The sequence below is a fragment of the Engystomops pustulosus genome, chromosome 1 (assembly GCF_040894005.1).
Source record: "Engystomops pustulosus chromosome 1, aEngPut4.maternal, whole genome shotgun sequence".
NCBI lineage: Eukaryota > Metazoa > Chordata > Amphibia > Anura > Leptodactylidae > Engystomops > Engystomops pustulosus.
In genome coordinates, this window is record NC_092411.1 from 94831268 (window position 1) to 94844072 (window position 12805).

The window sequence follows — 12805 nt, forward strand, 5'->3', positions numbered from 1 at the left end:
AAGATTAGAACCATTTCCAACTTGGGTTAATCAGACAGATCATACTGAAAAATATAAAGTCAATCTCTCCCCAGCTCAGAACATCCCCTCTGTCATGACTGATATCAGTCAGCAGGCTTCAGGAGAGACGGGTATGATGTCCCTGGAAGCAGGACCATTAGTTACAATGAATAGGGCCTTCTGGGGCGAGGAGAGCTTCACTGCATTGCTGAACTCTTCGCTTCTGTGACCTTATACAACCAGTTTACATTTCACTTCGAAATTGATTTTCAAGATAATGACATGAACATGATCTAAAATGTTTAGTCTTCTTGACAACATACTGTTAGTGGTTTATTAGATCACTTTCTGCTGACAGGTTCCCTGATCCTTTACTCCATTAGAGAGACCCATACATATCAGGTATTGGGCAAATTTGATTGTAGATAATCAACAGTGCATGAGAGCCTTTTGGCGCTTTGGATGTATTTTTTCTCTGTCACAATCCTCAAAAACCTCATGGGTGCTATGCAGGAGTAATCCAGGCTATGGTTCCCAGCTGACTCAGGCGTGTCAGGGTTATGGGATCAGCTGTGGCCAGTGACCTCAGCAGGATCCACTGCTCTGGCTCCCATGAGGGTTTCCTGGATTCTTGTCAAACCCCTTTAATGAAAAACTTGATCAATTCCACTGCAGAAATTGACAAGCGTATAATGATGAAAAAGAGGTCACATATTAATTTCTGAGCTGTTAAAAAATGCATTATTTATATGAGATTTGGAAAATCTCATATCCCAAAATTGTCACTCAAAGGCTTATTCATACACTGTGTTATGTCCAGCTTTTAGTGTTGTTGAATTCATCATTTGGCTTCAAAAACTATACAACAGAAGATAGAGGCTTCTAAAGTGACACTACCCCTGCACCCATCTCATCTAAAAAAAAAATAAAAAATAAAAATAGGACTCTCCCTACATGACTTAGTAGGAGAAACACCCCTGACAGACGAACAATAGTCTGAGGCATTGTCTCTAGTCCCCTCACTGTATTTGTGTATTACACTTACTACATAGAGTGTAGAGTGCACTCCTCACTGACTACATAGAGTCCGTTTACGTGAGGAAGACTCATGCCCAAGATGTGGTATGGAAGGTGCCCATCTATTACATATGCTCTGGGAATGCTGAAAGCTGGGCAGGTTCTGGAAAAATCTAATCACTAAAGTGTATGGAGTGACGCGGACGGCAACCCCGGTGGTCCATCTCTTATGTCTGCTAGGCCAGGATAATTGGAAGATGGGGTAACTATTGGAGTTAGTAGAATGTTATACCAAGCTAGGAAACTCAGTGCTGTGTATTGGCTTTGCCCTGTCGTGCCAGGGCTAGAGGCGTATGTTAATAAACTAAATAACAATATACAGTTAGAAAAGTGTTTATTGCAAACAAAGAGCAAAGGCTAAATTTGAACGGATATGGGGGATATGGCTAGACTCGCCTTTATGAAATGCACTTAATTTGGAATGATTGTAAATACTGTATTTCCTGCTGCCATTTGTGTAAACTGGTCCAGCTATACATCCATGTAACATCAGGATCCTATAATGCTTGTGGTACTCTGCACCCGGTCCGGACTGTTGTGGGTAGGGGGGAGGGAGTTTGTCTCTGAGGAAGGGAGGGTGGAATAGGGATAAAATAGAAATGCGTACCAAAATGTTGACACGTGTTTGGTGTCACACCTAGACCATGCCCACCCAAATTTTGTTATGTATTGTTATTGTTTTAATGCAAATGGGAGCACTTTACATTAAAGGGGTTTTCCCACAAAGGAAAGTCAGGCCCTATCCACGCCGCGCTCGGCAATTTCCGTCAGTGCCATAGAGATTAATGGAGCAGAAATTCTGTGAGGAGGAGTCTGACGGACCCCTCATTTTTGCAATCTGCGGGGGTCTCAGCACTGAGACCCCAAATGATCACTAAGTTAGGCCCTATCCCGTGGATAGGGCCTAACTTTCCTTCGTGGGAAAACCCCTTTAAAGTATTTTAACAGTCTGAACAAGATTTTTATACCAAACTAAAGCAAGACAAACATATAAAAGATAGCTAGCTGTAATAGGGCAGGAAAAACGTCAGCACAGTTAATTATTTGTGTTATTATTGCCCTTTGCTCCTCAGCATTAATCCCTGCAAGATTTTAGAATAACAAGTGAGGGCCTGTTTAGGATACATCTAAAAGACGAATGCTGCATGGAAAAAATTTTTTATCATTTTCACCGCACACTCTCCTGTTTTCCATAAATAATTCAATAGATTTAACACCTAACCGCAAATAGACCTAACTATGTCCGAAGTGGAAATGAGTTGCCGCATTTGGACTACAGTTACGCCTGGTGATCTCGCAGACACAGAATTTGTTGCTTCAATGGCTGAAGTCAATGTAAACACTAATCTTAGTGGTTTATCAATTTAGAAGTTATCACTGACAGTGTACAAGGGAAGGGATCTAATGGCTAATCACCTAATGGAGGAGAATTACTTTAGATTCCTTTCTTTAAGTGTCATTGTCCCAGCATGTGAAATAAAACTTCATGTCATAATGGTCTGACCTGGAGGTAGATGGCAGCTTCCTGAAAGCGAGTTTCCCAGCTGAGGTCCACATCCTCGGGTACATGAACCTGCTCCATGCTTTCTGGCTGAAGTTCATACTCATCTGTGGCTAAAGTTAACAAGATTTTACACACTCATTAAAAAGGAAAGAAGTCTTGCAGTTTACAAATGATCGCCAACAGTTTGGTTACACATTAACAGAACGCTCTAAAAATAAAACCTTTCTGCTCATGAAGTGAAGAATATTATTTACCATTTACTCTTACAAAATTTCAAGATGTTTTACAAGTGCACAACGACACTCCTAGGAGGAATATGAAAAAATTAAAATATACTCAGCCTGCTTGTTCCAGAATTGCTGCCCTTGCTCTATGCATTTACCAAAAGAATTGGGAATGCCAAGCACCAGTGTCCTGGGGTCACAGGAGCAAAAGGGGTCACAGGGCAAGTATATTTTATTTTTCTTGTTTTACTCCTTTACCAGTCACCGAGTGCCTTTTCTGGGACCCTGGAAAACCCCTTTAAGGCCTCATGCACATGAACGGATGTTCGCCCAGGCGAACAACCAGCAGGGGGCTGGAGAGAGGAGGAGTGAGCACTGCCGTAATACAGAAAAATATATGACATGTATATTTTTCCATGCTCGGTCACAGTGCGGTAACGTGTTCTCACCATACCGTGACCGGGTGCTATAGATGTCAATGGGGACCACAATCCGGCCACAAATTGTGTAACGGATTACGGTCCCCATTATGTTCTTGATCAAGAGGCCTAAAGGGGTTGTCCAGGATCAGAAAAATTTTTGCCTATAGCCTATCATTGGGCTCTGCCAAAAAGCATCAGTAATATAGGCTTCATTATTACATGCTTTAAATGTAATCTGTAGGAGATTTGTACAGGACCAGATGAGCTTTTCTGACTGCCTTATTTTGGTTTGGGAAGGATTTTTTTTCCCTTCTCTAGGATAACTGGTGTCACTGGTGCTCGTGTGAACAATACAATCAATTTACACAGCAGTAATGATCCACAAAAAAATACCTTACCTAATGCCACATCACTGTTGTTATCCACCTCTGGAGGATTAGGGCACCCTCCATTTTCTTCTAAAGTGAATAGGAGCGGTTCATCATCCTCCTGCTTTACAGACATGGTTACTAGGCGTCTTTCATCTGCAGACTAATCTCATTAATCTGACAGGAATACAATGGAGAACCAGACGCAGAATCAGTCTCACATGATGGAAGGAGCCTAGAGAAGAGGAGCGCCAGATCTTTCGGCCACAGCGCTAGTAACACAGGCTCTGCAGATAACAGAAAAAGTTGAAGATGTATCAATAACAGCCAATCATTCCCTTGTATTATAGTGGTGCTTCAGGTCAATTTTAGAATATCACTTCTGGTCAGCACTGGGGCCCTGGAAAGAGGTCACCGACTTTTTATAAATGGTTTCTTACACATTGGGGCTCATTTTCTAAGGGTCTGCGGACCGCATATTTGTCGGGTTTCCCGATGATTTCCGTGTTGCGCCGCATTTAACAGGGGTTTTTGGGGCACGCGATCGGATTTTACCACATCAGTGCCGGCTTTCAAGCGACACAAATCGAGGGACGGGCCGTCAGACAATCTGACGGATTCGGACCATGCACAGGATTTAACATTGCAAATTATGTCGCCAGATATGCATTCACATACACCGGGAAGAAGAAGCTGAACAGATGCAGGATCTCGGGCACACAATTGTTGGTGAATCGCGTCAGGCTTCATCTTTGTCGGACAACGCACCTCGGGGATCGCGACAGGAACAGGTAAGTAAATGTGCCCCATAATGTCAAATCTGAGATTATGTGACAAATGATCCAGGTCCACCAGGTCTTCTTCACCAGATCTACATCTCCTTAGATAAACATGTCATTTCTATTCTTCTAGCGATAACCCCTGCTCCTCTATGGCCACTCCCAGGGGACAAGTGCCTAGTCACAGAGCACATAGCATTGAAAGTTTCTATATAACGTACCTGTTACATCTGTAAAATCTATTTTTTTTTTTTTTACAAAAACTCTTTGGCGGTGTATGTTCTGTCAGGACTGGGAGGTGCTAAAAATTGGTCTCCTGGTTCCCTTTAAGGCGCACGGTACAACAGACTGTAAATCACGAAGCGACCACAGTCCAGAGTGATATATAATGTATTGAGCACCAAACTATAATCATGATTACAACTGAGAAGCAGGGACCCCTTGTATCATATAACACTATGATGCATGGAGTCCCATCCTCTGCACTGTGGTCAGACCAAGAATAACAGACCGTGTGCTAACCAGATTTCATGGACCCACTACAGTCTTGTGCTCCTGGCATTACCCTTTCATCTATATTCACCCTACATTGAGCTTTCCCCTTAGCTTATAACTTACAGGACAGTCGGGGTTACAAATCTTAACTACCGCTATGACCTCAGCTTCTTGGATAAAAACAATCCTCTAGGATCCGCTCTATTAAGGCTGGTTCCTCTCAGCAAATATTTGGTGTCAGGGATGGTTTAACAGCAGCCTGGCCCTATGATGAGGCAGGGGGCGTGTCTCTGACTACCTTATACACTGCAGCCAAGTCCGAAGAGATGCACAGAACAGGGAAGCCTCCTCTATACAAACTTATCCAACATTTATGAGATGGGAAGTTCAAATTTCAAATGTTCCAGTCGTCCATGGAGACATAAGCAGCAGCCAGAGCCTCCCCTGGCGTATACAGCTCTCCTCCGGCATGGGGTACTATCACACATTAGCTTCCTACCTCACCCCTCTACTTCTCCGCTTCACGTTAGCATCACGTGACGCGGGGAGCTCGTACCGCGCGCTTCTCCTACTGCAAACAGACATCGGATTAACACACCATCACTTCAGCACCCACTGGCTTACCGGATCCTTCCGCACATGCGCGCTACACACTACAAGTTATGTGTAGTCATATACGCATGCGCAGCATTCCTTTGCAGCCCTGCCTATTTTTTTACGAGTCACGGCCATATGTTGTTTCTAATGAAAGCTGAGCTTCTGCGCTTGCGCACTAAAGAGCAGCGAGCCATTGGTCGGGAACATTGCGAAGTCACATGGTTTGTTTCCATAGAAATTGTACACAGAAAAGGTACACAGGTAGTCAGTGCTGAAAGGAAAGCAGTGCAGCGGCCCCCGGAAGGTGCAGGTTATACTTTCTATATACGGGTGATCGGGAAACCTAGCATGGGGGGTGTCCATAGTCCTGGAATAATGGAATAATTATACAAATCCTAGAATGGGGGAGGGGGCTAGCAGCGGTGTCCATAGGCCTGGACTGCCATGTGCTGGAATAATTGGTATTTGTAGGAAAAATGTAATGATAGGACTGATCTCCAGGTGAACATTACAGACCTTACAGTTATATTACATATCGCTAATATTCACTATGAAATATAATATATTGATAATATTCACCTTTATGAAAAGAAAGCCTATGTGCTTTTTATTCTTTTTATTCCATGATCATGTTCTCTAGACATTGGCCAAAATTACGCTGTGAGCAGTTTGCCTCAGTAATGTGCAGGGGGCACCAGATTATTGAGCACTGGCGCATGGTCTTCATGAATCTTAGACCTCCTGCACTGCTCCAATATGGGGCACCAACTTTTTTAGGTGCACCTTTAACATAGAGCGTGTGACACAATTCTCTCGAGTCGTAGTAATAACTGTGGCACACGGTTTGACTCTGCACCAGAACGCCCCTTTATGTGCAGAATCTTGTGCCATGACGGACATTGTGCAGCGGAGACACAAAACTGGCGCAGACACTTCATAAATACATGTGCAAGCAGTTTGCACATTATTTTCAGTGCAAAGTCAGGCAGTAAACTGGCGCAAATGCTTTTTTAAAGGTGGGGCACATTTGTAACACACTGTACACCTCTACCATTCGGCTTGACTAGGGTCAGTCTGCAGACTTTGGATGTGAAAAGGAATGTTTCATTTCACTGGTAGCAAACAGAGATCTTCAAGTGTTGAAAATTATGCTAATGCTCCAGAAGGGCTATGGATTGGCTACCAGAGCTTTAGTTTCACAAGCTGTTAGACTGTTTTAGCCTCCCCTATGCTCCCTCTGTACTTCCCCCTCCCACAGCTTGTGAATTTATAGCTTGGTGGGGCTCTGGGAACGACCCTTTAGGTTCATTAGCATAATTTTAAAGTTGCTTTTAGAAAGAAGGAGGCCATGATTTAACAAATATAAGAAGATTACCACAGTTTCAGTGTCTGGATCTATGAATAAGTGTACCTGGTTTATCACACTTGATTTTGATACTTGATTTGCTTGATTTCCTTTAACATGCAACCATTGGGCTGACGTGGCCCTCCATCTAAAAGATTTTGACATCCCTGCTTTAGGAAATATCGAGGTTTGGGATATTGATATCCTTTCCACTCAAGACCCTTTCTAATCAGCTCATTTTAGATGGATCCCTAATAACTATGTGTTGACAATATCTGCTTATTGGTGAATCAAAACATTCCTTTTCACATCCAGAGGCTGCAGACTGACCCTGGTCATGCCCAAATAAGATAGATTCACTGTGTTTTACAACATTGGGGCACATTTACTTATCCGGCCGACGGAGTTCATCTGAAGTGCATTGTCCGACGACAATGCAGTGTTCCGCTATTCACAAAGATCGCATTTGTCGCTTCCCCACTCAGGTCCGCCGGAGTTCACCATCTTCTTCCCGGTGTATGTAAGTGCATTGCATGCAACACAATTTGAATATTAAATCAAGCGCTCAGTCCAAATCAGTCAGATCCGACTTCTAAATAGCTGTCACAGTGGCGCAAATCCCCAAAGGTAAATTCATAAAAGTTATACCAGACAATCCCTTTTAAGGGACATTTGTTTTGGCAAACTGTTCAAGTGTAACACTCTATACCCAACAAACCTCACCTCCAACATTTGTTGTAACATTTTAGAGGAGAGGTTGATATAGTTAGCAGAGATGGAGTATAAATGTTCTTATATGTATAATAGTACAAATGTGTATTGTAATGGACTTACTTTGTTTCCTAATCATTTTCCAATGTTTGTATTGATTCCAGGTTGCCACTATTAGGCAAATATACTGTATATGCATGAGTAATTCATCCAGGTGGAAAAGACAGAAGTTTGCTGAACAGCTTGAAACATGGCCTCAGATGTCCTCTCCAGGACACCACCAGCCATGCTGGCCTCGCCTCAACCCTTGCAGTCTCCACCAGGAAGTGTTGGCAGACCCTTGAAGCTCAGTCCTATGAAGATGCTTCCAAGTATTGACAGTATGAAGATGCTGGAACCAGGCCGCAAGAAGCTCACCTCCATAGAAACACAAAGAGTAGTGGCAGTGCTGGACGAGACCATCAAAAAGCTAGAGCTGGTCAGTCTATTTCAACATGCCATTGAAAATTTAGATAGATACAGTGTGGTATTTGGTTCTGTACTGACAGGAGCACTAAGGGAGCACATGAGGCTTCAGGATAACATGCAAAGACACCTTCAGCGTGTGAAAAGTGGAGAGGATGAATCCAGCTTCCAACAGGAAACACTAAATATGGCAGCAAGAGCTCAGGTACACTTGGAGGCCCTTCGTCAGGGTGTAGAAAGCTCTGTTAGGAATACTTTGAGGTTATTTTTGACCAATCCAACAGCCTGTCAAGCATTACGATCTGAAGGAAATGTACGGGATCAGGCCTCGCAGACATTGATCCACTTTCTGTCAGAGTTGAGAGCATTTCTTTTTGAGATGCTTCTCACAAGTCCATTAGAGAAGAACGAGAGGATGCGATATCTACAGGAGATTACATTACGAGACCACAAAAACAGAGGTGTTTTGTTGGCTTTGGAAGAAGAACTTAATGCAGCTGTTTTGGATCGGGACAATGAGGTACGACATTGCCTTTTACTATAAAGTTAACCTGTAGGATATTTGCTATGGTACTTCCTTGTACAAAAAGGCTGGAATAAGATAATGTGTAAACAATAAGTACAATAAATTCTTATTTGAGATTCCTTATATTGATATTCCATTTAGTATATCGGAGATACCAAACCTAGACTATATTTTCTATTAATTACAAAGTTAATAAAACTGAATTTTCGTTTCACAGTTGCCATTGTTTAGGTAGTAATTAAAAAAAGGAATTCCGCTGATTTATATGGTCAGAATAGCTGGTCATCTCCCTTTAATTCATAACACTATGAGTAGCTGCTGTAGACATTTAACATGCCTAAGTGGTTATGTTTCCTGCAAATCCACATAAAGATCTCGGGTCCCTTGGATCTTAACATTTTGGTCCTTCCTGCCACACAGGAAACAATAAAACAGTCACTCATGGGTTACAGAGAGGAAGTCAGGCCACTGCTGTGGCCATTGATTGGAAACATGGTGGTTTCCTGTGTTTTGAGACCAGCACTGGACCTTGGAAACAAAAGAACATGAGTGGAAAAAGATCAGTGTCCGATCGTGGAGGGTCCAACAACTCACATAGCTGTCTTGTATGGCTGACTTACAATTTACAGCCGATGATGACATTATGCCGTACAGGGCACATAAGGGGGAGTTACAGTCCCCCATTCTGCCAATTGAGAAGGGTCATTAATGGAAAAACCCCTATGGTTATAGCCATACAATTCATTACAGTGTATCTATTTCCATCTATGTGTCTTTATGTAAATTCTATAGTGAAACACACATGGAGAACCTCATATACAAACTGTAACTCTATAATAAGCAATGTGATGTTTAACAAAAGGTGTTCTGATGTCTCTAGATCGCCAAGAAAAATGAGATTATCCGTCAGCTTAAGATAAACCTGCATCAGTTGGAAACATTTTCAGAAAACCAGGTGAAACGTACAGTGCAGGAGACTGAAAACCAGCAGAAGTCAGACTGCCGAGCCAGTGAAGGGAAAATTGCGAAACTTCAACAGGAGCTACAGCAACTGAGATCACAACTCAATGCAACGATTGCAGAGAACCGGGAGATAGAACTAAGTCTTAGAAAGGTGCATGTCCAAGATACATTACAATTACAATTCATTACACAAACTTACAGTGTATAGTATGTGTCCTTTTATGTTTAGTACAAATTAACATTTTATTTCCATCTACAATTTTACAGAAGAAATATAAAGTTGAAACTGAGATTGAGAACTGGATACAGAAATATGACAGTGACATGGGAGAAAAACAGGTATGCAGTTTTAACTCCTCAGTTACAGTCAAGTGCAGAATCAAAGAGATACACTGTTTTTCACGCTTGAAAGCTGTGTCTGGCCACTTATGCATTTTTCATAGTGATGAATTACGGTTTCTTCAGCAGAATTCATCTGTATGTGATTGGTGGTTGTCTGACACCTGAATCTTGCACTGATCAGTCTCTCTGGACGGAGCCAGAAACAGAAGAGCCAATACACTTTTGTCTCCTATTCCGTTAAAGGGATTGTCCAGTTTTCACAAATAAATGTTACTGTTTGTATGATGAAAAGTTGTCCAATTTTCCAATATCCTTCCTGCATTAATTCATCATGGTTTTTTAGATATTACTGTCATTCAGTAGGAAGTTTCCTTGTCACTTGATTAAGGACTGGTTTTTATCCATAGGAAGTAAACAATGAGACCTCTTGTTGAATGTCAGGAAGCAGAGATTTAGAATACTACGAGGAATTGATACAGGGAGTATATTGGAAAATTGTATAACTTTTCATCATGCAAACAATAAGATTAATTTGTGAAAACTGGACATGATCACATGATCAGGGACCATGTTTTATTAAGAGTAAGCAAGCAATGAATCTTCCTGTAGAATGTCAGCAAGCAGGATGATTTTCATTAAATAAAGAATGTAATCTTCAGGCATCAGTTGCTTTTGCAACCTGACACTTCAGTGCATCTGGTTCAGCTAAGTACATCAAAAGCCCCTGTTCCTCATGTTACCCATAAAGACATGTACTTTTATTTATACCAGACACGTTTGTATCAAGTCTTGATGTGGAGTTTTTATATTGTTCCATTCTACATGACAAGGCCCAATTTGGGATTCAGTATTTCTTATCTACAAAAGGCAACCATCTCTTGAATAATAACCAATTGATATGGATCTGCTGGATTTTATCTGGACCATATTTATTTCCTGTTTGATGGGTGTTTCTTCTGCCACCTCAGGGGAGATCCGTAGCCCCCACATACACAAATCTCTTCCTGGGCTAGAGAGAGCAATGGACATATTGATAATATGATGATATATCAATAGCAGCATTTGAACAGTTATAATACCATAGGACTGAGACTGAGACATAGGACCTCAAAGATCAACCCTGATAAGACTCTATTCCTGATTTGCATGAAACCAAAGGGTCTAGATAACTCCATTTCTTTTGTGCCATTTATTGAATAATGTTCTTTCAAGAACTATGTTTCCATTACAGGGTGTAGATCTCTATGTTATTCTATGTTACACACGCCAATACAACTATTATTTGATTGTATGGTATGTTGTACTACACTATTTTGGACCATATACTGTATATGTTCCAGTCTATATTTGGTCTATAAGTGTTTCCATGATGTACAATGCCTCATTCCCCCTTCTTTTCTCATTGTGCATCCATTGCTCCCCTCTCATTCTGGACATCCCTCTTGCTCCACCTCCTCTCTCATTGTGCCCTCCTTTTTTGCTCCTTTTCTTATTGTGCCCTCGTATTGTGCCCCCTCTTCTCTGCTTCCCCTCTTATTGTGCCCCCCTCTTATCATTTCCCTGTAGTTACTCACCTTTCCTTGTTCCCCCGCAGCAGTCCTACCTCCTCTTCTGCGTCTTTGTCTGCGTGCAGCAGTAGCCGGCAGGCGTGTTGTGATGATGTCAACACGCCTGCCCGGCCCTGCTGTACATAGACACGGCAGAGAATCTTGTATGTTGCGGACTTTCTGTATCTGTATAAAACTCTATCGGCGTCTTGAGGAATCATCTAAAAATTCATTTTAGAAAGGATAGATAGACTAACACTTATTGCTGTGTACTGTACTTCCCTCTACTGACTTGTAAAGGGACATGAGAGGAATATAGGGATAGCTGAAAGCAAAGACACAATTTCATTGTTTGTTACCCCATGCACCCTGATTTGTATAAATGCACTTTATAGGTATTACGGAATCATATTGAGATCTTTTACTTTTGGAGACATGTCTATAAAACGTACAAATTTTTTTTTTTTTTATCAGTAACCTGTTATATGAAATTACTGAGAGGCATATTAACTGATTTCTGCTCTTTAACCACATATAACACTCCAGTGGCTAATCCCTTTAAAGAAAGTCTAACATCAAAATCAAGCATGAGAAGACAGAGGCACTTACTCATAGATCCAAGGACTGTGAATGTGGTAACCTTCTTATAATTGTATGGCCTCATTCCTTATACAATCAACTTTTAAAATTATGCTAATGAGCCTGAAAGGCTAGAGCCCCTCTGTACTGCAGATTCACAGCTGTTACATTCTGAAGGAGCACTTCCCCCTCCCAAAGTGTGCTGGCTGCTGGCATGCTGTAGTGTAACAACGGCTTATGAATGCAGAGCACAGAGGGCATCTGTAACACACCCATAGCCCCCCAGGTTCATTAGCATAATTTAAAAAGTCGATTTTAAATGAAAGGCCATGGTTAATAAATATAAAAAAAATTACAGGGCACACTGTCTGGATCTATAAGTAAGTTTCCCTGGTTTATCATGCCTGAGTTGATGGTAGATTTCCTAAAAATTAACTATTGCTTTGTCATAAAGAAATAATTAACCTAGTAGCTACATTATCTACAACAGAACTGCATATAAATAAAGTTGTACCTGTCTAAACTATAGGCAGAGCTGGAGGAACTTGACGGGATGTATGTAGAAGAGAAGGCTCAGCTGGCAGAGCTGCAAGAGAAGTTGGCAGTCCTAGAGGTGGAATATGTTCAGATCATGGAGGAAAGACGACAGGCCCAGTTGAGGAAGGAAGAGGAAGAAAAAGAGCTAGCCAACATGAACCGTGCAGCAACAATTATCCAGGCCCACTGGAAAGGCTATCGAGTTCGTCAGTCAATGAAGTCCAAGAAGAAAAAGAAGAAGAAGGGAAAGGGAGCAGGTGGGAAAGGCAAAAAGAGCAAAAAATAAGATGTACAAAAATAAATGGAAGCATATTCACTGCACCA

General features: G+C 41.7%; 2 protein-coding genes across 8 annotated transcripts in view; one reads left to right on the forward strand and one right to left on the reverse strand.

The window, feature by feature from the left end:
• Positions 1-5602, reverse strand: part of TPCN1 (two pore segment channel 1) — a 46556-nt gene extending 40954 nt beyond the window's left edge. The window contains exons 1-3 of one of the 4 annotated variants that reach the window (XM_072148151.1): positions 5494-5602; positions 3626-3882; positions 2582-2691 (exon numbers count right to left, since the gene is read on the reverse strand). In XM_072148151.1, coding sequence (XP_072004252.1) covers positions 2582-2691; positions 3626-3731 — 216 coding nt within the window. In that variant the 5' untranslated portion in view covers positions 3732-3882; positions 5494-5602. Of the gene's footprint in view, positions 1-2581; positions 2692-3625; positions 3883-5368 lie in introns of all 4 variants that reach the window. The other 3 variants (XM_072148140.1, XM_072148131.1, XM_072148159.1) reach the window with 3 other exon arrangements.
• A 52-nt stretch (positions 5603-5654) lies between these two features.
• On the forward strand, positions 5655-12805 carry IQCD (IQ motif containing D). 4 transcript variants are annotated; one of them, XM_072148173.1, is made up of 5 exons: positions 5655-5770; positions 7687-8507; positions 9394-9627; positions 9744-9815; positions 12474-12805. In XM_072148173.1, the coding sequence occupies exons 2-5, from the start codon at positions 7773-7775 to the stop codon at positions 12765-12767; spliced, it is 1335 nt and encodes a 444-aa protein (XP_072004274.1). In that variant the 5' UTR covers positions 5655-5770; positions 7687-7772; the 3' UTR covers positions 12768-12805. The 4 variants fall into 4 exon arrangements, with proteins under 4 accessions (XP_072004274.1, XP_072004283.1, XP_072004292.1 ...); XM_072148182.1 differs by having other exon boundaries at positions 5674-5796; XM_072148191.1 differs by having other exon boundaries at positions 5674-5776.